Source organism: Sus scrofa, chromosome 13 (assembly GCF_000003025.6).
Source record: "Sus scrofa isolate TJ Tabasco breed Duroc chromosome 13, Sscrofa11.1, whole genome shotgun sequence".
In the NCBI taxonomy this organism is placed as follows: domain Eukaryota; kingdom Metazoa; phylum Chordata; class Mammalia; order Artiodactyla; family Suidae; genus Sus; species Sus scrofa.
In genome coordinates this window covers 157643278-157668183 of record NC_010455.5, presented here as the reverse complement: position 1 = coordinate 157668183, position 24906 = coordinate 157643278, and the positions used below count along the sequence as shown (strand labels likewise).

The window sequence follows — 24906 nt, the reverse complement described above, 5'->3', positions numbered from 1 at the left end:
CTCAACTAGTATCCATGAGGACACAGGTTTGATCCCTGGCCTCTCTTAGTGGGTCAAGGATCCAGCATTGCCATGAGCTTTGGTGTAGGTTGCAGAGGCAGCTTAGATCCCCTGCTGCTGTGGCACTGGTGTGAGCCACACCAGGTAGATTTGGTAGATCTACCCCTAGCCTAGGAACTTCCATACGTAGCAGGTGAGGCCCTTAAAAAAAATACAAAAAATATTAAAGTGTTACTTTCGATAACCACTAATATTTGCAATGCTCTTTTGTAAAATTATGCTTTATGTTCAATTATGAATACAAATTCCAAATTTCCATTTGATATAATCCTAAATATTTTAAAACTTGAATATTGATATATAATGAGAATATTTATTATTAATTAGATTTATAGGCATCATTTAAATATATAATATGGTATAATTCCTGACATAGCCTTTCCAGTAATTCTCTTTTTTTTTTTTTTTTTTTTTTTTTTTTTGCTTTTTTTGCCTTTTGGGCCGCATGCATGGCATATGGAAGTTCCCAGGCTAGGGGTCGAATCTAAGCTACAGCTGCCAGCCCACACAATAGCCACGGCAATGGGGGATCCAAACCTCATCTGTGACCTACACCACAGCACACCATACCTCACGGCAATGCTGGATCCCTGACCCACTGAGTGACTGAGCGACTGAGCAAGGGCAGGGATTGTACCCACAGATACTAATCAGATTCGTTTCCACTTCATCACAACAGGAACTCCTTTTCAGTAATTCTTAAAGCAACTTAAAATTATTGAGATTTTAGTAAAAATGTCATTTACTTACTCTCGTAAATTCTGAACTGTATTTTGTATAGAGGCAGCTTTCAAGGAGTCTAGTATGAGAATGCATGGTCTATGAAAAGCAAAGTAAGAAATCAAGATGTATTTGTTTGTATATGAAGTAAACCTAAATATTTAAAAAAAACTATGATTACAGCATGTACTTACCTTTTACACCTTTTCTTTGGTACTGACACATTCATCTCAGGACTCTGAAATAACATGAATTTTTATGACTTTACAATTAAAGTTAGTTTGAATAAATTTTCAGTTATTCTTTAAATGTTTCAAACAATTGTGACATTAAAATTTCAAATAAGAGCTGTTTGCATGATCTGAAGTGAAGGAACTTCACTTTTTAAAAATTTATTGGGAGTTACTGTCGTGGCTCAGTGGTTAACAAACCAGACTAGTATCCAAGAGGACACAGGTTCAATCCCTGGCCTTTACCAGTGGATTAAGGATCTGGCGTTGCTGTGAGCTGTGGTGTAGGATGCAGACACGGCTCAGACCCCATGGTGCTGTGCTGTGGCATAGGCTGGCAGCTAAAGCTCCAATTAGACCCCTAACTCCTAACCTCCATATGCCACAGGTGCAGCCAAAAGACAAAAGACAAAAAAAAAAAAAAAAAAAAAATTATTGGCATTCCTGTTGTGACTCAGGGGTGAGGAACCTGACTGGTATCCATAAGGATGCAGGTTCAGTCCCTGGCCCCGCTCAGTGGGTTAAGGATCCTGCCTTGCCGTGAGCTGTGGCATAGGTGGCAGATGCAGTTCAAATCGGGCATTGCTGTGCCTGTGGCGTAGGCCAGCAGCTACAGCTCCAACTTGACCCCTAGCCTGGGAACTTCCATATGCCGCAGGTTTGGCCCTTAAAAAAAAAAAAAAAAAAAAAAGGATTTATTTTCCTCTACTAGTAAAACAGTCATTTATATCCTTCTACATGTGGCCTCAAAAAGTTATGGAGATCTAACATGGCCTAAAAAACAACCTAGAACCTGAATTACTTCTATTCAGAGTTGGCAAATTGAGCAAAGATAAACAAGTTAACTGAACAAGACATTCCCTTTTTTTTCTTTTTTTTGGCTTCCCCGCAGCATTTGGAGTTCCCAGGCCAGGGATCAGAGCTGAGCCACAGTTTCAACCTAAGCCGCAGCTGCGGCACCACTGGTTCCTTAATCCACTGTGCTGTACCAGGGATCGAAACCGTGCCCCAGTGCTCCCAAGATACCACCAATCCCATTGCACCACAGTGGGAATTCCAAACAAGATATTCTCTTAACTAAGTATCTGATGTCAGCAGACAGATTTCTTCCCTCCTAATCACAAGAAGCAGAGTACTACTGTGTATTAAGAGACAAAAGATGGGGTATTTCATTAATTTTGATAAAGTTAAGAATTAAGAAATGAAATTTTCTTTAATATGCAGAATTTCTCAGTACCTTTTTTTTAACAAAGAAATGAAATTTTCTTTAATATGCAGAATTTCTCAGTACCTTTTTTTTTTTTAAACAAAGAGTCTTTTTGCCTTTTCTAGGGCTGCTCCGTCGGCATATAGAGGTTCCCAGGCTAGGGGTCAAATCGGAGACGTAGCTGCCTGGCCTAAACCAGAGCCACAGCAACTCGGGATCTGAGCCGCGTCTGTGCTTTTTAGGGCCGCACCTGTGGCATATGGAAGTTCCTAGGCTAGGGGTCAAATAGGAGCTATTGCTGCCGTCTACATCATTTAGCTACAGCAACACAGGATCCCCAACCTACTAAGCGAGGCCAGGGATTGAACCTGCATCCTTGTGGATACCAGTGTGGATGTGTTTCCCCTGAGCCACAACAGGAAGTCCCTTCAGTACCTTTATTATTCTAATATAACACTGACTCTCTAGGAGAGGAACAGGACACAGGGTTTACACAACTTAACTATGTTAGAAACCTTTTTATCATAAACTATACTTTGCACAAGTATTTGAAGGAATCCAATTTGGGAAACCTGGTTCTAGAAGCAAGAAGGAATGCCTACAAACAACTCAAATGAAAAATGAGCAGAAGAAGTTCCTGTCGTGGCTTAGCAGAAACGACTCTGACTAGCACCCATGAGGTTCAATCCCTGGCCTTGCTCAGTGCGTTAAGGATCCGGCAGTGCCATGAACTGTGGTATAGGTTGCAGATGTGGCTCAGTCCTAGTGTGGCTGTGGTGTAGGCCAGTGGCTGCAGCTCCAATTCAACAACTAGCCCAGGAACCTTCATATGCCGTGGGTGTGGCCCTAAAAAGACAGAAAGAAAAATGAGCAGAAGACCTGAATAGACATTTCTCCAAAGAGGACATATGGATAGCTAATAGGCACATGAAAAAAATGCTCAACTTCACTAATTATTAGAGAAATGCAAATCTCTCTAGTCAGGATAACCATCATTAACAAATCTACAAATAACAAATGCTGGAGAGGGTGTGGAGAAAAGGGAACCATCCTACAATGTTGGTGGGAATGTAAAATGATACAGCCGCTAGGGAAAATGGTATGGAAGTTCCTCAGAAAACTAAATATAGAACATCCATATGATCTAGCAATCCCACTCCTAGCATATATCCAGACAAAACAGTAATTCAAAAAGATACATGCACCCCTATGTTTATAACAGCACTGTTCACAATAGCCAATACATGGGAGCAACCTAAAGGTCCATCAACCTAAATGTCCATCAACATGAATGGATTAAGAAGATGTGGTATAGGATTTCCCGTTGTGGCTCAGTGGTTAACGAATCCGACTAGGAACCATGAGGTTGCGGGTTTGATCCCTGGCCTTGCTCAGTTTGATCCTTAATCCTTGCAGGTTAAGGATCCAGCATTGCCGTGAGCTGTGGTGTAAGTCGCAGATGCGGCTCAGATCCTGCATTGCTGTGGCTCTGGCATAGGCTGGTGGCAACAGCTTCGATTCGACCCCTAGCCTGGGAACCTCCATATGCCGCAGGAGCAGCCCAAGAAATAGCAAAAAGACGAAAAAAAAAAAAAAAAAAGATGTGGTATACATACACAATGGAATATTACCCAGCCATAAAAAAGAACAAAATAATGCCATTTGCAGCAAAATGAATGCAACTAGAGGTTTTTATACTTAAGTAAGTCAGAAAGAGAAAGACAAATACCGTATGATATCACTAATATGTGGAATCTAAAATGTGGCACAGATGAACCTATCTACAGAACAGAAACAGACTCAAGAGACATGGAAAAACAGACTTTGTGGTTGCCGAGGGAGAGGGAGAGGGAGAGAGAGTGGGATGAACTGGGGGTTTGGGGTTAGAAGATGCAAACTGTTACATTTAGACTGGATACTAAATGAGGTCCCACTATATAGCACAGGGAACTATATCCAATCTCTTGTGATAGAACATGATGGAAAATAAAAGAAGAAGAACATATATACATATGACTGGGTTGCTTTGCTTTACAGTAGAAATTGCCCTAACACTGTAAATCAACTATACTTTAATATTAAAAATAAAGAAGAAGGAACCCCCCCTCATTCTGCCACTAGGACAGCAGAAAAAAGAAACCTCCTTCCTTCTGCCCACCCTGTATCAATGACAGTAAAGACATAGGCCTAGGCCAGGGAGGTTTTTGCTACCTGTATGTATAAAATAATGAAGTAGTTACCTTGGTCAATAAAAACACCAAATCTAGACCATGAATATTAGTTTGGCGGTCCATTTAAAGAAAAGTTAACATGGAGTTCTCTTGTGACTCAGTGGGTTAAGGATCCAGCATTGTCACTGCTGCAGCTCAGATTGCTGATGTGGCATAGGTTCGATCCCTGGCCCAGGATGGAACTTTCACATACTGAGGGCACAACCAAAAAAGGAAAACAATAAAGAAAAGTTAATACAGTTACCTTAGCCTAAGCAGTCATATGGATTAACTGTGTGTCTACTTTAAATGGTAAATTTTTACCAACAATTTACAATATTAGAAAGTAGAATATAAAACATAGGTTATTAATTATTCTAAGTGCAAAAACAGCTGACATAATACATTTTTCCATAGAAATTGGAAAAGCAGTCAACCAAGATGATCAGATAAACTATTAAATAAACAAACCTAGGGAGTTAAAGTAAGCTAAACATATGCAAGAAGAATGATAATTTCTTGGAATTCCCATCATGGCTCAGTGGTAACAAACCCGAATAGTATTCATAAGGATGCAGGTTTGATCTCTGGCCTCTCTCAGTGGGCTAAGGATGTGGCATTGCCATAAGCCGTGGTGTAGTCTGCAGACACGGCTTGGATCCCAAGTTGCTGTGGCTGTGGTGTAGGCCAGTAGTTGCAGCTCCAATTCGACCCCTAGCCGGGGAACGTCCATACCCTGCAGGTGCAGCCTTAAACACACACATACACAAAAAGAATAATAATTTAAGTTCTCTTTCCTACTAAAATATACCAAAGAATCATAAAACAGGACAATTTAATTATGGCCCACTGCGAGTTCGCTAGAGACTCAAGGGGTTAAGGGTCCAACATTGTCACTGCTGTGGCTCAGGTCAAATCCCTGGCCCAGGAACCTCTGCATGCCATGGGTGTGGCCAAAAAAAAAGCATGGTCCATCAACATCCACCACAAGCCCACTTAGTTATGCCATATTTCACAGATAAAACTGTTACATTCATGAGCTTTCCTTCCTTCACATTTATAAAAAACGTACTTACTTGGGAATCCTCTGTACCCAAGGACAGTGTTGAAGAAGTATGCAGATCGTTATCTAGTTAGAAATAACAAAGCAGTTATATGTGTTTATTTTATGTCTAATACAAGCATAAATTGTAATTTGCATACATGGTAGTTTAAAGGAAAAAAATTCCCGGGATTTACTTAAACTTTTTCATGATTATTAATGTTATGAAAAAGTTCCATCAGTGGATAAAATTGACAATGCTTGGCTGTCATCAGACAATATATAAACCCCAGAGCCAAAACTTTAAACACCAATTAGTTCGGCCAGTTTCCTGTAAAGAAACAATTTTGAAAGACTGTTTGCTAAGAAAAATCTTGCTGTTTTAAAGCAAAGAATTGTTAATTTGCCTAGTAATAATTCTTTAAACCTATGAGCAGAGTGTTGCGTAAATACACCTTTGAAGTACCACAGGCTTAGACAAAATTGAAAATAATCAGCTGCTTTACCAGCTTTTCTTTCACCCCACTAGAGAAAGGTTTTGGCCAGTATTAATGATAATGGCTATATCAATTCTGCTTGCTACTTAGGCTACAACTATAAAATATAATTTTGATTTTTTTTCCTCAAAGAAATTGGCTGATTTGCTTACTTAAGATCTGGGTTGTAACATAAGAAAAAAATCATGGAAGAGTTATAGGACACCTGATATTACCTAGCCAAATTACTAGTGTCAACAAGAACTGCGTTAATTTCTATTAAGAAAAAGAGGAGATTTCAAGCTATGCCTGAAGATTCATGGCATGAATTCTTAGTCATGTTAGCAAGATTATTTTATAAAAAGTGCTATGCTAAAACCTGATGTAACAGAATAACTTGAGAATTACATTTTGTCTATGAATGAGTATGGGCATCTATCAGGAAAATTCAGATATTATTTCTTCTAATAAATGTAATAATAAGAAATAACTTCATACTGTTTACTATCATCATTTCACCATTGCCATCATTATTAAAAACACCATCTACATTAAGTTTATCACCTATTGTTTTCTTGTCAGGTTGAGACTGCTGAGCCTGAGAGTGCTGGGATAGTGTCTGTGAAAAATCTTCATACGTGGCTTCTTCCAACCATGGGAAACAAATGACTGCAAGGTACCAGTGAGACCTGTTGAAAAAGGAATATGATCTTAATAAGATAAAATCTAAACAATGCAGAAGAATACATTCTATAACTAGCTAGGAAGATGGGTATGACAAACTTCTCAATTTTGAAGAAGTCTACTATAATATCTGATATAATACAGAACACACTTTCCAAAACCAATTTTAAAAGTACTAAGACTTCTTAGGGTAAAATCTGAGTCATTCAAATGTATTTACTTTCATATAATTAGTGTCTCCTGCTAAGGATCTGCTTTAATAAATAGGCTTAGAGCATTACTTGTTTGTATTAGTGCTTAAAGAGCTCTCTTAAATATTTGAAGATTCATCTTAAAAGCTTTCCATCTTTGTTTAGAAAATCTTGAGTCCCCAACTCTCCCTCAAGAAAATTCAATGTCTCAGACATTACAGTCTTGTGAGCATTTGTCATTTTATTTTTTCACTATTTACAACATAAGCACTGTTAAACCAAAAACCAAGATAAACAAACTCATTATTTTATATACTCTTTTATAAAAAAAAATTAAAAATAATACCTGGGTTTAGATATCCATACTTTACTAATTATAAATCTAAAAATGCACAAAATATTTTTTTCTGCACTATTATTTTTAAAAAATAACCTGAAATACTCACGACTCATTTACAGGCACAAAGATGTAATCTTTATTAAAGATGTTTATGTGACGTGTCCATGTTCTTACTCTTTTATGTCTTCTCTGGGCCATTCTGGGAATATAAAAGATAGATATGATCAAGATAAAAAATTAAAAATTTAAAATAAGGACTTCATGAGTCATTTTTATGCACTGAAAAATGTTAGTTTTAGTTTATTTAACCATCTTTTTAAGATATATAATATTTAACAGACTAGAAAATTATCTCCTTTTATTAACTCCTGTCTATTTTTAAATATGATCACTATTTATAAACAATAAAATAATGGATAGAAGGCAGAAATTCATAAAATCTTTTCTAGAGTCCAAAATTGTCTCAGTAACTGAATATAAACAGCTATACCTATTTATTCCATCTGGGCATGATATAAAATATTATCATTAAACCTTAACAGAATTGTCTAAATGTTTTAAATGTGATGAGAGAGGTATTAAAACTTAATGGAAGAGAAAGAATGAGGTGTATAGTCTCAGATTTTCAAAGATGAAACTCATCTTCCTTTATTTCATTTATAAAGAAATTATAGAACAAGTTAAGCACACTCATCATTCATCCATCTTTCATTTTATTTCTTCAACAAATATTTATTAGATTCCTAAGAACAAATAATGAAAATTATGCTGCCTTAAAGGAATTTACAAAATAATGAGGTCTGAAAAAAAACAACAAATAATTAAAATATAAGTGTCTGGACTTCCTGTGTGGCTCACAACATAACTACTCGGCATTGCTTCTACAATGGCTGTGGCTCGACCCCTGGCTCAGGAACTTCGATATGCCACAGATGTGGCCACTTGAAAAAATAAAAAATAAAATACAAGTGTCATAAAGAATACAAAGGAATTACGTTACAGTATCTAGGAAGGCCACCTAGAAAAGGGTTGGGACACATGAATAAGAGTTCCTTTTCCTTTTCTTTACCTCATTAGGGAAGTTAGCAAGAAAGATATCAAACCAAGTTTGGATGTCAAAAAAATTTTAGGAAAGTGATGGCATTTCACAGAGGCATAAAAGAGGTGGCGGTACATGACTTCTGGCTGAATCCCTTGAAAGACCTCTTTTTAGTTAAAAAAATTAAGTTCTTATACCTTCATATACTAAGTAACACAGGAAAAAGACATCTTTGCCCCATCCCTGTCCATCTGAATAACTAATCAAACTCACAGGGGTGGATATTAGGGGTGAGATGGGATCCAGAATGGACTAAAAGATGTGATAGGAATTACGCAGAACAGTGACCTCATAAAAATAATAAGGAATCATGTGTTAGCAAATTTTCTCATTTCAGAATGACCCAACCATTACAATGATTATAAATAGTTATTTTCAGGGTTCCCATCGTGGCTCAGTGGTTAACGAATCTGACTAGGAACCATGAAGTTGAGGGTTCAATCCCTGGCCTTGCTCAGGGTGTGAAGGATCCGGCGTTGCCGTGAGCTGTGGTGTGGACTGCAGACGCGGCTTGGATCCCGCGTTGCTGTGGCTGTAGTGTAGGCTGGCGGCTACAGCTCCGATTCGACCCCTAGCCTGGGAACCTCCATATGCCATGGGAGCGGCCCTAGAAAAGGCATAAAGACCAAAAATAAAATAAAATTTAAAAATAAATAAATAGTTTTCACTTAGTGATGAGTCTCTTGTTTTCCACTTGAAATATCTTAAGGATAGACACCTGGTTTTCTTTTGTCTTGTTATGTTGGTGTCTGGTAGATTTCCTGATTATGCTAACCTTATTTGATTGGGACTACATTAGACACAGGATGGGGCAAGGGCGATAGAAGAGAATACGAAGGCCACAATATCATCTCTGTTCTCAGTTCCTAACTGTATAGAAAATTCTTCATTAGGTCTAACAGTTCTCTCCCCATTCATAACATACATTACTATCCTTGATTATGAGTTCCTGGTATGTTCCAAGCACTAAGCAAAATGCACAGGCATAGAGTGGAAAATAAGACAGATGAAGTCCTTGACCTCATGGACCTTATATTTTAGAACAAGAAACAGAAAATGAACAAGCAAACAAAAAATGATTAGAGATCACCTTGTAAAATAAAAAGTACCAGGAGAAGTTATTTCTGTCAGAAAACAGGAAAGAGCTTGGCATACTTGAAAACTGAAAGGAGGCAGCTTGAGGACAGAAGCCAAATCTTGCAGGAACTCATAAACCACCGTAATGACTTCATGTGTCATTTGGTCTGCTATTTCATACACTAGTAGTTGGAGCTTCCTACAGGATTTACTGGACATAAATTATGGTTTGTATCCCTTGCCACCTTGCTTCTGGGTTCTGTTTGTTTTACTGATTTGTAGGCATTCTTTGTGTGATACTAATTACATACATATGAAGCCAAGCATTAGCATGAGTTTTTGTGCATATACACATATATGTAAGTGTGTATAGGTATGTATGTGTTCATATGTATCTGTGTATGTGTGTACATAAATATGTATTATATATAAGGTATGTTTTACCTTGGAAGATGCTACTCATGTAACTTTGTTTTGTATTACATTTACAATGATCAGGCATATAACATCTAATTTAAAAAAAATTTTTTTGGTTTTGTTTTGTGTCTTTTTAGGGCCACACCAGTGGCCTATGGAGGTTCCCAGGCTAGGGGTCAAATTGGAACTGTAGCCGCTGGCCTACACCACAGCCACGGCAACACAGGATCTGAGCTGCGTCTGTGACCTATACCACAGCTCATGGCAACACCCGATTCTTAACCCACTGATCAAGGTCAGGGATTGAACTCGCATCCTCATGGATGCTAGTCAGGTTTGTTAACCACTGAGCCATGACGGGAACTCCTAAAAATGTTTTAATTTAAGAGCTCCCATTGTGGCTAGTAACCATGAGGATGTGGATTTGATCCCTGGCCTTGCTCAGTGGGTTAAGTATCCTGTGTTGCTGTGAGCTGTGGGGTAGGTTGCAGACACAGCCCAGATCCTGCACGGCTATGGCTGTGCATAGGCCGGCGGCTATAGCTCCGATTCAACCCCTAGCCTGGGAACTTTCATATACTGCAGGTGTGGCCCTAAGAAAAATAAATAAAAATTTTTAAAAATAATAATAAATAAATAAATAAATAAATGTTTTAATTTAAAAAGTTTTACACACAGCAGACCTACATCATTTCCTCAGTTTCTAAGTGGGTATGTCAAATGCATAATCTCCACCCCAACCAGTAATCTTAAAACAAAATGTGGGATTAAGTGTATGGTACCAACCATCAATTTCTTTTTTTCTTTTTTTTTAATATTTTTACTTTTTTTCTGTTACAGCTCTTTTACAATGTTCTGCCATTTCTGCTGTACAGCAAAGTGACAGTCACACATATATACACATTCTCTTCTCACATTATCCTCGATCATGTTCCATCACAAGTGACAAGCTTCCCTGTGCTATACAGCAGGATCTCATTGCCTATTCACTCCAAATACAATAGTTTGCATCTACTAACCCCAAACTTCCCAGTGCCAGCCATCAATTTCTATATACATAAAATAGAAGAGGAGGACATCAGAAATGTCAAATATCAAATTTATTTAATAAATCCTCCCCTTCCATCTATCCCTCTCCATTAACTCTGATTATCAGGAATATTTTCATATTGTGATTTTTCTCCTTAAGTGATCCTAGTAGACCTTCTCCACCAACACAAATTTCAAACCTATAAAGACAGTCAAAATATAGACAATAACACATCCCAGTCTGTCTAGGGCAGCCTCAGTATACCCAGGTTGCCCTCTGTAACTAATAGGACCTCCTTTTATTCTCTCAAGTGAACCAATTCAGACCATAAATTCCACAGATACAATAATATAAGCAAGATAAAAAGCCTGAACTTTGAAACTGGAGAGCTAGATCCAACTATGAATAAATTTTCTAACTTCTTTAAGCTTTAATAAATAAAAACAATGGCATTTATCTCATAAGACTATTGTAGAATCAAAGTAACTTCATGTTCACTGACTTGGTTCCAAGCAAGTATTCAACATATTCAAATACTCTCTCTCTATACCTACTCTCTCCAACCATACAACCATACAACAGGTTCAGAAAGTTTAATCATCTTCTTACTTGCTTATTATTTCTATTATTTTAAAGGGATGAAACAATTCTTGAAGAAACTTTTTAAAGGTAGTCCAGTAAAATGAAAACATCTCTAGATTAGAGTTTAAAAGATAAAGATTTAAGCAGCGATCAGTTCTGTCACCTACCAGAGTTCTGCCTGCTTCCTTATTTCAAAAAAAGCCTTACATATCTAAAAGCACTGTTATGGGAAGAAATAATCTACAAAAATGTACCTTGTGAAGTGGGTAGACAAATGCTTACACTAACTTTTTTAAAAATAAAAACTCTTAATTTTATCACAGGTCCACCATATAAATATTATATGGATTGTTAGGGATGGGGAGGAGGTGAAATGGCTTCACTCTCACCATTCAAGTTACTGCTACCTAAGATACAAAAATTACTCCTAGCTACAGAAAAGAAACACTCATGGACATGGAAGACTTGTGGTTGCCAAGGGGAGGGAGTGGGATGGACTGGGAGTTTGGAGTTAGTAGAAGCAAACTATTACATTTAGGATGGATAAGCAATGAGATCTTACTGTATAGCAAAGGGAACCATATCCAATCTCTCATAATAGAAAATAATGGAAGACAATATGAGAAAGAGAATGTATGTATAACTGGGTCAATTTCAGTGGGTCACAGCAGAAATTGACACAACATTATAAATCAACCATAATAAAAATTTTTTTAGAAATTACTCCTTTCTCCTTTATGCCTATCCCTATCCACTGCCCTATAGGTTTTAGAATTAATGAAAAAATATTTGGATAGAAAGTCAGCTAAATTGTGAGAACAAATATGGTATTTTTATAATGTTACATTTGTTTAATTACACAGAATTAGGTACAACTACTATGGAAGACAGTATGGAGGTACCTTAGAAATCTATACATAGAACCACCTTATGACCCAGCAAGCCCACTCTTGGGCATATATCCAGACAAAACTTTCCTTGAAAAAGACACATACGCCTGCATGTTCACTGCAGCACTATTCTCAATAGCCAAGACATGGAAACAACCTAAATGTCCATCAGCAGATGATTGGATTAGTAAGATGTAGTATATATACACAATGGAATACTACTCAGCCATAAAAAGAACAAAATAGTGCCATTTGCAGCAACATGGATGGAACTAGAGACTCTCATACTAAGTGAAGTAAGTCAGAAAGAAAGACAAATACCATATGTTTTCACTTATATCTGGAGTCTAATAAAGGGCACCAATGAATCTTTCCACAGAAAAGAAACTCATGGACATGGAGAACAGACTTGTAGTTACCAAGGGGGAGGGGGAGGGAGTGAGAGGGACTGGGAATTTGGGGTTAATAGAAGCAAACTATAGCCTTTGGAGTGGATAAGCAATGGGATCCTGCTGTATAGCACTGGGAACCATGTCTGGTCACTTGTGATGGAGCATGATAATGTGAGAAAAAAGAATGTATACATGTATGTGTGACTGGGTCACCTTGCTGGGCAGCAGAACATTGACAGAACACTGTAAATCAGCTATAATGGAAAAAATAAAAATCACTATTAAAAAAATAATAAAAAAATAGGAGTTCCCGTCGTGGCGCAGTGGTTGGCGAGTCCGACTGGGAACCATGAGGTTGCAGGTTCAGTCCCTGCCCTTACTCGGTGGGTTAACGATCCAGCGTTGCCGTGAGCTGTGGTGTAGGTTGCAGACATGGCTCGGATCCCGCGTTGCTGTGGCTCTGGCGTGGGCCAGTGGCTACAGCTCCGATTCGACCCCTAGCCTGGGAACCTCCATATGCCGCAGGAGCGGCCCAAAGAAATAGCAAAAGGACAAAAAAAAATAAAATTATATTAAAAATAGTAATAATAATAAAACTCCCCCCTCCAAAAAAAAAAAAAAGACATCAGTGGTATATGCACACTGAGGTATATGGAATGACTGGCCAACAGACACCTGCTGTAGAGCACAGGGAACTCTATCCAATATCCTGTGATAATCTATTTGGGAAAAGACTCTGAAAAAAGAATTGGTGGGTGTCTAAGTATAACTGAGTCACTTTGTTGTACAGCAGAAATTATCACACCATTGTAAATCAACTATACTTTTGATTCAAAATCAAATAAAACTTTTAAAAGTGAAAAAAAAATAAACAATTAAATAGTAGTATGTTTGTGAGGATCCAATCAGGAAAACATAAACTACTCTATATATTTAAGACAGATCAAATACAATGCGAAGAAATGGCTATACTGATGGGAGAAAACATGCAAAGCCACAAAAGACAGCCAGTGAGGCAACCAGAGACTAGCATAGTAGGACCACTATGCTGAGGGGCAAAGTGTAGAAGTAGTACCTGCAGACAGATGCTGGAGCTCTATTAGATCTGTCCAGTGAAAGACAGACCCATATAGGAACTAGAACCACTACCAGAATAAGTGCCCAAGGCAAAGAGGGTAAGAAAGATATATCGTGCCTCTTCTTTTTTGCCCTCCAATCCCCAGTATTGGGAATGCAACCTGCAAGAGTTAGCCTCCCTGCAACAGGGAACAAAACAATGAAGGGTGAGAAAGGCTTCTTAGAGCTAACAGGCCCAGCACTTGCACAAGTTGGTATCATTGCTAACTCTAGAAAATGCTGTAAGAAGTTATTTCACTAAAAGTATCAAAATAGTATGTTTTCCTCTTAACACTTAACAACAGTGGAAGACTGACTTACGAAAGATTCGGGTTATCTTCTGTTAAATTATTTTCCTTTCTCGTCAGGCATTTGTAGAAAAAGCTACTAAAAATGTGACTTCGTTCAACAAGTTCTTCTGATGCCTTCTCCAATATAAGATACCTGTAAAGTAACAACACCACAAAAGTAGATTATTTTTAGATTTTACCAGTCTTCCTCCAATATCTTGTGTTCTGAAAATCATTTTTATGTCCATAAGCCAAAGCAATCTTACAATTTGCTCTGATTTCAGCTTTTTTTGTTCCTTAGTTACCTTACCTTCTATCAAGATATATCAAGATCAATTAAAGCAGAAATTTTCCACTTATTCATTTACTTAAATATTTATCAAATTCCTAACATGTGCCAAGTACCATATTTATAATAGAGACATAAAACAAGAGGGGGACAAATAAAAAGTTCCTGCCACCAAAGAGCTTACAATCCAGAAGAATGAGGGTAGAAGGAAATACTAATCAAATAATCACACAATCAAATATACCGTTGAAACTATGACACTCCTAAATAAATCTAGAGAAACCTTAATAACGCTGAAACATGACTAGAAATCCCTAGTCTATTCCTATCCTAAAACAATCCTTTGGAGTTCCCGTCGTGGCTCAGTGGTTAACAAATTTGTCTAGAAACCATGAGGTTGTGGGTTTGATCCCTGGCCTCGCTCAGTGGGTTAAGGATCCAGCATTGCTGTGAGCTGTGGCATCGGTCGTAGACATGACTTGGATCCCACATTGCTGGGGCTCTGGCGTAGGCTGGTGGCTACAGCTCTGATTAGACCCCTAGCCTGGGAAACTCTATATGCCACAGGTGCGGCCCTAGAAAAGACAAAAAAAAAAAAAAAAAAAGAAAGAAAAAGAAAAGAAAAAAAAATCCTTCAACATAAGCTTGCAATTCAATCATTTAGTGATTAAACTCTTCATCATTAAAGAACCTGCTATTCTTTTCTTTTTTCTTTTTTGCTTTTTAGGGCTGCACCTGTGGCATATGCAGGTTCCCAGGCTAGTGGTCTAATTGGAGCTACAGCTGCCGGCCTACGCCACAGCCACAGCCACACTACTGAGCCACGATAGGAACTCCACAACTTGAATTTTTTAATGGGGTTATGGGGAGGGTGGAAGGAGACACAAATAATGCTTTTTATGTGCTGCAAGTGTTCTTTACCTTGATTGGCATGATGAAAACACTGGGTACATACATATGTAAACACTCGTGAGCTATACACTTAAAATTTATGCACTTTACTACTTGAAAGTTATTCATCAATTTTAAAAATAAATAGGAAAGTAGTTTGTTTTTTTTAAGTTAGAATCCCCTCTGAAAAGAAGTCAAAGAGACATACAGGCAGTTCAATGAAAAGGAAATACAGGAAAATACACATAGGAGTTCCCATTGTGGCTCAGAAGAAATGAATCTGACTAGTATTCATGAGGACACAGGTTCGATCCTTGGCCTCACTCAGTGGGTTAAGGATGTACATTGTCGTGAGCTGTGACGTAGGTTTGCAGACGTGGCTCTAATCTGGAGTTGCTGTGGCTGTGGCGTAGGCCAGCAGCTGCAGCCCTGATTCGACCCCTAGCCTGGTAACCTCTATATTTTGCATGTGCGGCCCTAAAAACACAAAAAAAGAAAAAAAGAAAAATATTAATGCAACTAAATTTGAAACAAAATTTTATTTGTTAATTGCAATAAAACATATCAAAATTAACACCAAAGATGACCCAATTCGTCTCCCAAAACATAAATTTGACATTATTAAAGGGATACAAAAATAAATAAGATGTAAGATGCTTAGACTTTAGAAGAATAATCATAATGCCGCCAAATAACTTTAAAATAAGGCAAAATATTATAAGTACCATAAAACAAATACAAGTGAAGTATCATGAGAGTTAATAATATCTGTTTAGAATCAGGAAAAGTTGCAAGAAGTTATCAGTTGCGAGTAACCTTGAAAGAGGAGTAATATTTCAACAGGTTAAGATAGAGAGGAGAATATTCCAAGAAGTAAGAATAACAGAGCATTTAGGCAGAAGAGGGGATAAGAATAGGCTTTGTTCAGTAAACTGTTTATAATTCAATTTTGCTGGACTATGTAATAAGGTAGGATTATTAGCAGATGGCTAATAAGACAGACAGATAAGACAGATTATTAAGACACTCAAATATCCAAGCGTGTTTGAACTCATTTTGACAGGTAATGAGAAATTACTAAAAGTTTCCAGTGGGAATTACATTCATAGAGTAATTTAACAATAGTGGTTTAATAATATACTTAATAGACAGGATATCAGAGACAAAGGATATAAGGAGATTAGTTTAGAAGAAGAACAAGGTAAATAGTACTAAAAAGATCATGATGACAGAAGAAAGAGAATAAATGAATTTGAGAGACAGAATCTACTACTCAGGTAACTGAGCATGCACAGAGGGAAGGGAAGTGGAGTCAATGATAAAGGAAATTCTGTTCCCAGCCAAGATGGAATGTAGGGACCAGATTTACAATTCTGTTTGAAACAAGCAAAAAATCAGACAAAATTTATGCAATAGTTTTTAAAACCCTGGACATCAGAAAACAAAGAATAGTGATCCTTGAGAAATGGTGAGCTCTATAATTACCTCAGTTTACTGCCTTGATAAATTTCCAGGCTACAGCTCAAGAAGGAATAAACCAGGCAGAGTCTGGAAGACTCCCTGAATTGAGGAGATGCTGAGAGTCAGGATTGATTAAGGCACCAGAGTTTGCTGACAGAGTATTGGAAAGGTAAGAACTAACTGAAACAATTAAAAGGAATAGTACCCAGCATTCACGCAGGCTGTGGGAATGGTGCCTGTAAACATCAGCCAGGATAGAAAATCTCTTAATTCATGAAGCACTGAGCAGAGTACCCAGAAGGGTCTTTTCTCAGTAGCAGGGATTAATTTGTTGGTGTCACCTAAAAAAAAAAAATCTTAAAAAGCAAGACCCTTAAAAGCATGAAACTGCTTCCAAATAAGAAAATTCAGGAATAGTTATAGAAATACAAAAATATTCAACACCACCCCCCCCAAAAATCACCAGACATACAAAGGAGAGAAAAAAAAAAAACATATATATACATGATTCATAATGAAGAGAAAAATCAGTCAGTGGAAACCAACCAGAACTGACACAGATGCCAGAATACACAGAAAAGGATATTAAAACAGTTATTATATAATAATTATATTCCACATGTCCAAAAAGTTAGAGACATGAAAGATATAAAAAAGACCCAATGAAAATTTGTACAGATTAAATCTACAACGTGTGAGATGAACAGTAGATGATAATGTGAGATTTTGAGCCTGAGTAACCAGAATAAGGATAGCACTACTAGTAAAATAATAGGGTTTACATAATAAGATGATAGTAAAATGTTTTGGGAAAGGTCTGTGAATAATTAGGAGACATGAAGAAGAAGTGTTGGAAATGTAGGTCTAGGGGTACAAGACAAAATGAGGGCTAGAGATAATTACCTCTGTATGAAAGTTTATAAAACTTTCCTATATATTCCTTCATCTTGGCTATATAAAAAGCTGAGGAGTTCCTATGGTGGTACAGCAGAAACAAATCTGAGTAGGAACCATGCCATGAGGATGCAGGTTCAATCCCTGGTCTCACTCAGTGCATTACGGATCTGGAGTTGCCGTGAGCTGTGGTGTAGGTCGCAGATGCGGCTCAGATCTGGCATTGCTGCAGCTGTGGTATAGGCCAGCAGCTATAGCCCTGACTGGAAGCCTGGCCTGGGAACTTCCATATGCCACAGGTGCAGCCCTAAAAAGCAAAAAAAAAAAAAAAAAAAAAAGTTGAAAATTATTTTTAATGGAATAGTGACAAGGAATTTTTAAATGGTAGTTAACTATCACAGTACTTAAAGACACAAGAGATAACTACACAGAGGTGCTTCTTTTCAGCTCCCAAACTGATTTGTAATTACACAAGTACTTCCTTCACTACAATAACATAATAGTCAAGGAAGTATCAATCAAGAGCAAGCAAATAACAAAAACTAAAACAACAACAAAAAAACAGTAACTCTTTGAAGTATACAGTATCTACTGGATGTAAAGAAATGAAACTGAAAATTGCCAACTCCAGAAAATTTTGGTAGGCAACAATTTTTCAAATCTGAAATTGTGGCACATTATTTAGCTAAAGTTAAATTATTTCAAAGACAGAGATATTTACTTTAAGATTCACATCAAAACCTGTAAAACAAATGGCAAGATCATTTATCATTATACTTACTTAAGGTAGAAATCAATGATTACATCATTAAGAAACTCTCCTTCTTCTAAGCACTCCAGATCTTCACTAGTTACTGCTAAACCCCCTTTAGTAGGTGGTGGGGGATACACAATCAACCTTAAAATGTAAAAATAAAGTTAAAATATATTAATATTCAAAGTTCTAGATCAAAGAGATTTATTATGGAATAATAACAGGGCAATAGTATTCAACAACTAAAATGTATAGGGTAAAAAATATTTGACAGGATATAAGCAATTATACTTTTCTTTATTTTCACAAGCTACTAACAGTACTCTCACTAAGTATCTTTTCATTTCTAATCCTTCCCACGTGGGCTAGTCCCAATATCTATTTAACGAATAAGTTTATCTCACAATCAGTTACAATACCATTGAGGGTGTCTCTCTTCTGGAAAATTTTTAACTTTCAACAAATGAAGCAACAAACTACAGAAGATTTTCCCACACTCCAGTTTCCAAAGCTAAGTTAGAATCCCCAAGACTAGTCAAAAACTGTGCTCTCCTACCTGTGGCTAATCTTCACCAGCAGCTAGGCAATGAAGAAATTAACAAGGAAGCTTAGAAAGCAAGTTTCCCATTAACAAAGTGTTTACAATGTAAAACTAAAGAGAGCATAAAGAACATAAATAGAACACAAGAAAGAAGAGGAAAACAAGATGACATTTAGGCATTTTTCCTTGGGTACCCTCTCTTTAAGATCAGAAATAAGAGTATTTATGAATGCTGGTTATAGTCTTCTTACAGGCAGGGTGGTACTTATTGTACAAATATAGTCAACAATAAAGGCGTAACATGTACTTCTTCAACCATAAAGATTCAGTTAGATAAGACTCATCTGCAACTGATACAATCTTGGTTGGCAACTAAATCAAATAATACATGAAAATTTTAAGGGCTAATATGATAGTTAATATTTTATTGGCTGTTTTCCTATCCTGTAATTTCAATTTTTTTTTTTTTTGGTCTTTTTTCTTACAAAGGAAAGGAAACATGGAGAGAAACAAATCATCCTCAAATGCACAGACTACCTTATTCTGCCTTACTGCCATAAGACATATACAAGACAAAATAGGAACAAAGAATCAATCTTTTTTTTTTTTTTTTTTTTTTTTTAGGGCCACATGCAGCAGATGGAAGCTCCCAGGCTAGGGGTCTAATCGGAGATGCAGCTACAGGACTGTGATATAGCCACAGCAACGCCAGATCTGAGCTGAGTTGGCAACCTGCACTACAGCTCATGGCAACACCAGATCCTTAACCCATTGAGCAGGGCCAGGGATCAAAGGGGCCTCATGGATACTAGTCAGATTTGTTACTGCTGAGCCACAATGGGAACTCCAAGAATCAACTTTTGAAAGAGAAGTTCTGATAAACTCCAAGTATCTTAATATATATTATATATCACATGTTGCTATTCAAATACTTTGATAAATGCTTTAATCTTAACAAATTTGACATCTTAACTACCATGTCTGTCTTACTGACAAAAAACTAAAATGACAGATCATTTTCTTAATAATTTTTAAAATTTTTTCATAATTATTTCTATTATTAACCTTCACCAAAACACTCAAAACACTTAGGAAGCTAAAATATTAAAATCAACAATGGGAATGAAAACTACTAATGTGCCCACCTATTACAAACAGGATATGACACAGTACATACTTCTGAACAGGTCCCGTGTGCCTGACTTCTCGCCATTCTTCATCTGGATTAGATGTAATAGAAAGTGAATAGCAACCACTACTTTGCTTTTGCAGTAAGGTGTAAGTAGGCTTGGCTGTATCTGTATTTGAGGGCTGACAGAAAATGGTAGAGAAAAAGTCTCCTTACAAATGAATAAATACAAATTTTCTCTCAAAAGGATAAAGTCAAAACCTAGACTTGTAAGAGAGAATGTAACTAAAAGAAACACATAACAATGAGTTATATATGTATAAACTCGAGAATTTCAACAGATATAACAAATGAAAATAATATTTTTTATCAAAAGATACTGTATATATGATGATCAAAGTTTAACCTGAAGTGTTTTACTCACAGATCTGAGCTTTACAATTAAATTAGAATCTGGGGAGTTCCCGTCATGGCGCAGTGGTTAATGAATCCGACTAGGAACCATGAGGTTGCGGGTTCGGTCCCTGCCCTTGCTCAGTGGGTTAACGATCCGGCGTTGCCGTGAGCTGTGGTGTAGGTTGCAGACGCGGCTCGGATCCCGTGTTGCTGTGGCTCTGGTGTAGGCCGGTGGCTACAGCTCCGACTCAACCCCTAGCCTGGGAACCTCCATATGCCGCGGGAGCGGCCCAAGAAATAGCAACAACAACAGAAAAAAAAAAAAAAATTAGAATCTGAAAATGTTGCAGTTCAAAATGAACAAGAGGTGATAAACGGTAGGACAAAATTTTAAAGAGAGGCTGAAAAGAGTTTATAATAATATAAATTAATATTTTTTTACTAAACAGAAACTTGATACAAATTTGTATCTACAATATAATTACCATTTTTATAACATTATGCATAAAGACAGTGGTGAAGTCTTACACCTTGTATTCCACTAATGTGGCTTTCTATAGATCTTTTAAATAACGGATTAGCCTCAGACAGAGTGTGTGTGTGTGTGTGTGTGTGCGCGCACGCACAAGTGTGCACACATGTGCATGCATGAACGCCCATGTCACAGGAAACTTTATAAACACTTTTCTTTCTAGAGGAACTTGGAATAGATATACAAGCTACATGTGTATCACCAATCTCCTATGAACATAAACATAGCATTTTTAAACTTACTATTAATTGTTTCAAGATAATTTTTTCATTTATTTATTTTTGCCTTTTTGCCATGTCTTGGGCCGCTCCCAAGGCATATGGAGGTTCCCAGGCTAGGGGTTGAATCGGACCTGTAGCCACCGGCCTACACCAGAGCCACAGCAACTCAGGATCCGCGCCGCATCTGCAACCTATACCACAGCTCACAGCAACGCCAGATCCTTAACCCACTGAGCAAGGCCAGGGATCTAACCCACAACCTCATGGTTCCTAGTCAGATTTGTTAACCACTGAGCCATGACAGGAACTCCTCAAGATAATTTTAGACTTATAAAGGTATTGCAAAAAATGAACAAACCTCTCTCAGATTCCAATAATAGTAATCTTATATAACCAATTATTAAAACTAAGAACTTAATATTGGTATGATATTATAAACAACAGACTTTATACTGATTTTATTTGTTTTTCCATTAATAAATTTCTTGTGTTTCAGGATCCTACAATTCCTCAGTCTTTCCTTGTTTTTCATGACCTCATCATTTTTTAAGACAACAGGTTAGTTAATCTGTAACTGGGTTTGTCTTATTTTTCTGATGATTAGACTAAGGTTATACAGTATTGAAGTGATGTACCCTCCTCCGTGCATGATGTGACAGGTACATTCTGCTGGCATGTTTTATTACTTTAATGGTAACTTTGATCACCAGGGTTAAGGTGATGTCTGCCACGTTTCTCCACTGCAAAGTACTAGAAAAAGATTTTTCTAGCAGTGGTTTTATATTTCCCTTATTCCTCTTACATTTATTAACTGGAAGACTTTTCTAAAAAAGAACTGTCCCTTACCCACCATTTATTATTTATTTTTTCATTTAACCAATCAGTTATTTATTTGTATCAATATAGACTCATGCATCTTATTGTTAATGTTCACCTGCCATCACTACCAATTCTGTTGATCTACCTGTTCTAGCTTTGGCATTGGGAGTTCTTGTAGGTTGGTTCCTGGGCTCTTCTGACAAGACACAGCATTCTGAAATCATTCTAATTTCAATGAAAGAATTTTTACTGAACTGCCTCCCCCCCCATTAATTATATTAATCATACGCTAACCTGAGACATTGATTTCATCTTCATTTCTTCAGCAGAAGCAGCAGGGAAAGAACAAGTTGAAGCACAGTAATAGTGAATAAAAGAACTGTCTTTTGAAGAGAGATTCTGAAATAAAGGAAGTGCCTGAACCCAAGACAAGGGATAAGAAAGCTCTAATTCTCCATTGGTTGTACTTATTTCTGTCATAATATCTTTCAATTTCAATTCTTCTCTTTGTGAAATAGAACTGTGTAGCTCAAGGAAAATGAATTCAGTGGATTTTGCTATGAAGGAAAAAAAAAGAGACCAGTTTTTATCAGTATTATTTTTCAAGAGGATTATAATTAAAATAATTTAATTATTAACAGGTTGGTATATACTCAAACTATTTTTTATGTTAGTTAATAACCCAGGCAAATTAAATCCCCAAGCAGGCCATGAGTAACCTGAAACCAAAACACAATTTTTAGATTCCTACTGCATTAGAATGGAAACTCCACAATGGTACTGACTGCTGTATCTCTAGTACCTGGCACTTAGTAGGTGTTAGTAAATATTTGTTAATGAATATATGAATAAATAAATGAATGATGGCTAAACAATTATTTTTCTCTAGCATTTTCCACATGTCAAATCTACCAATTTAAAAAAAAAATTTTGGAGTTCCCGTCATGGCTCAGCAGAAACAAATACGACTAGGAACCTCATGAAGGTGAGGGTTCAATCCCTGGCCTCACTCAGTGGGTTAAGGATCTGGCGTTGCTGTGATCTGTGGTGTAGGTCACAGATGCAGCTCGGATCCTATGTTGCTATGGTTGTGGCACAGGCCAGCAACTGTAGCTCCAACTGGACCCCTAGCCTGGGAACCTCCATATGCTGCATGTGCGGCCCTGAAAAGCGCAAAAAAAAAAAAAATTTTAGGGAGCTCCCATGTGGTTCAGTGGTAAAGAACCCAACTCATATCCATGAGGACATGGGTTCAATTCCTGGCCTAGTTCAGTGGGTTAAGGATCCATCATTGCTGTGAGCTATGGTGTAGGTCACAGACTCGGCTTCGATCTGGCATTGCCGTGGTTGTGGTGTAGGCCGATAGCTATAGCTCCAATTCTACCCCTAGCCTGGTAACTTCCACACACTGTGGGTACATCCCTTAAAAAAAAAAAAATTTAATCAAACGACTTCCTTCAAAATCATTTTCTTTCATCAGTCATTTCAATAATAATTTCAAACGACATTCTCTCCCCGCATAATGATTATAAATGGCTCAGTGTATTTTCCCAACTTCTCCCCTATTTAATCACAGATTTTCCCAATTAATTTGGAAGCAATTTGGACAGCAAAATAAGCAATATTAAAGGTATAAAGCTTAGTTCACCACTTAGCATCTTTAATGTGCAAGGGAGTAAGAGAGGGAATAGTAGAATCTTACTGATTTGATTTATCCAATTCTAAACTAGGCTCCTTTAGGAGCTGGAAACTAAACAAAGTTGGGAAACATCTCAAGATACATATATCTACATTTAAGTAACATACACAAAAATATTTGACCCAGTCTTAAAGAAATAATATATGAGTAAGCTGAGTTTTCTTTTTTAGAAACTAAAGAAAATGTTGAAGATAAAAGATTTCTGCATTTTATTTAACTTTGCCACTGATGAAGTGTCATAGTTCCTTATGAACCAAAACCAAGAAACTTGTAAGACAGGTAGCCAAAGATGTTAACTGACCAAAAGATAAGATAGTCCTTTTATTTTAGGAGATAACTTCACCTGGTTGAGTAAAATTATAAGGTTAAATAAGATGAATAAAATAATTTATTTTATATAGTATGAAGGGTAAATCATTTTAATTCAATGAACTTAATCTCAATTCCATGAAATAACTGCATCCTACTATATTATTTCAGATGAAAATTTACTTTATTTATAGGACTTCTCAGATGATCCTGAAATTTAGAAATCTTTTTATACTCACGTTGTTGGCTTAATAGAGTATTTTCTAATTGGGTCTGAATCTCTTGAAGATAATTTGAGGCAACCCAAAGAAAGAGGATAGCATGACTTCTTTTACTGTGATCATCATCCTTACTTTTCCATAACCCAAACCGCTTTAAATGTGTGGTATCCACTAGCAATGAAATCTCATGCAGGGACACTGAAACAAACAAAAGATAAGGTAATAAATCAATCTATTTAGGAATATAACACTTATGCACTGTATGGCTCTTCTTTGTTTTTAAAAAAGAATTATATGCAAAATTCTTCAAAAAATATTATTTCCAGTATGCGTCACTAAACTTAGCTGAAATGCCTAAATGATATTTGAATTAAAAAAAAAATCACATACAATGAGAAAGGGCCAAATAACTATTAAATGATAATTAAATGTAGAAATTTAGTCTCTCATTCTATATGATCTCATACTTTCTTATCGGTGAGGAAAACTAAGCATTATATAATTTCCTCAGTTATACTGTGCTATTTTGGTTAATACTATCTACCAAGACTCCAAATGCTGTCATGCTGTTAGAAGCCATTTAATGCCTATTTTTCTTCTCCTAAAGTATGCACATTCCGCTACACAGACCAGCCATCATCAAAAGATTCTCAAGAAAAATAGGAGCTTCTCAATGGTCTAAGTTGAAATTTATTTT

General features: G+C 36.8%; 1 protein-coding gene across 4 annotated transcripts in view; it reads right to left on the bottom strand.

Annotated features, from left to right (window-relative positions):
* The window catches only part of SENP7 (SUMO1/sentrin specific peptidase 7), a 151041-nt gene that overhangs the window by 4635 nt on the left and 121500 nt on the right, over positions 1-24906 (bottom strand). For all 4 annotated transcript variants that reach the window (XM_005657117.3, XM_013990162.2, XM_013990163.2 and 1 more), the window contains 10 exons: positions 24228-24407; positions 22275-22537; positions 20061-20194; positions 18370-18486; positions 14085-14207; positions 7267-7359; positions 6510-6634; positions 5504-5556; positions 975-1018; positions 811-879 (listed from right to left, as the gene is read on the bottom strand). In XM_005657117.3, the coding sequence (XP_005657174.1) occupies positions 811-879; positions 975-1018; positions 5504-5556; positions 6510-6634; positions 7267-7359; positions 14085-14207; positions 18370-18486; positions 20061-20194; positions 22275-22537; positions 24228-24407 (1201 nt within the window). The remainder of the gene's footprint in view (positions 1-810; positions 880-974; positions 1019-5503; positions 5557-6509; positions 6635-7266; positions 7360-14084; positions 14208-18369; positions 18487-20060; positions 20195-22274; positions 22538-24227; positions 24408-24906) is intronic.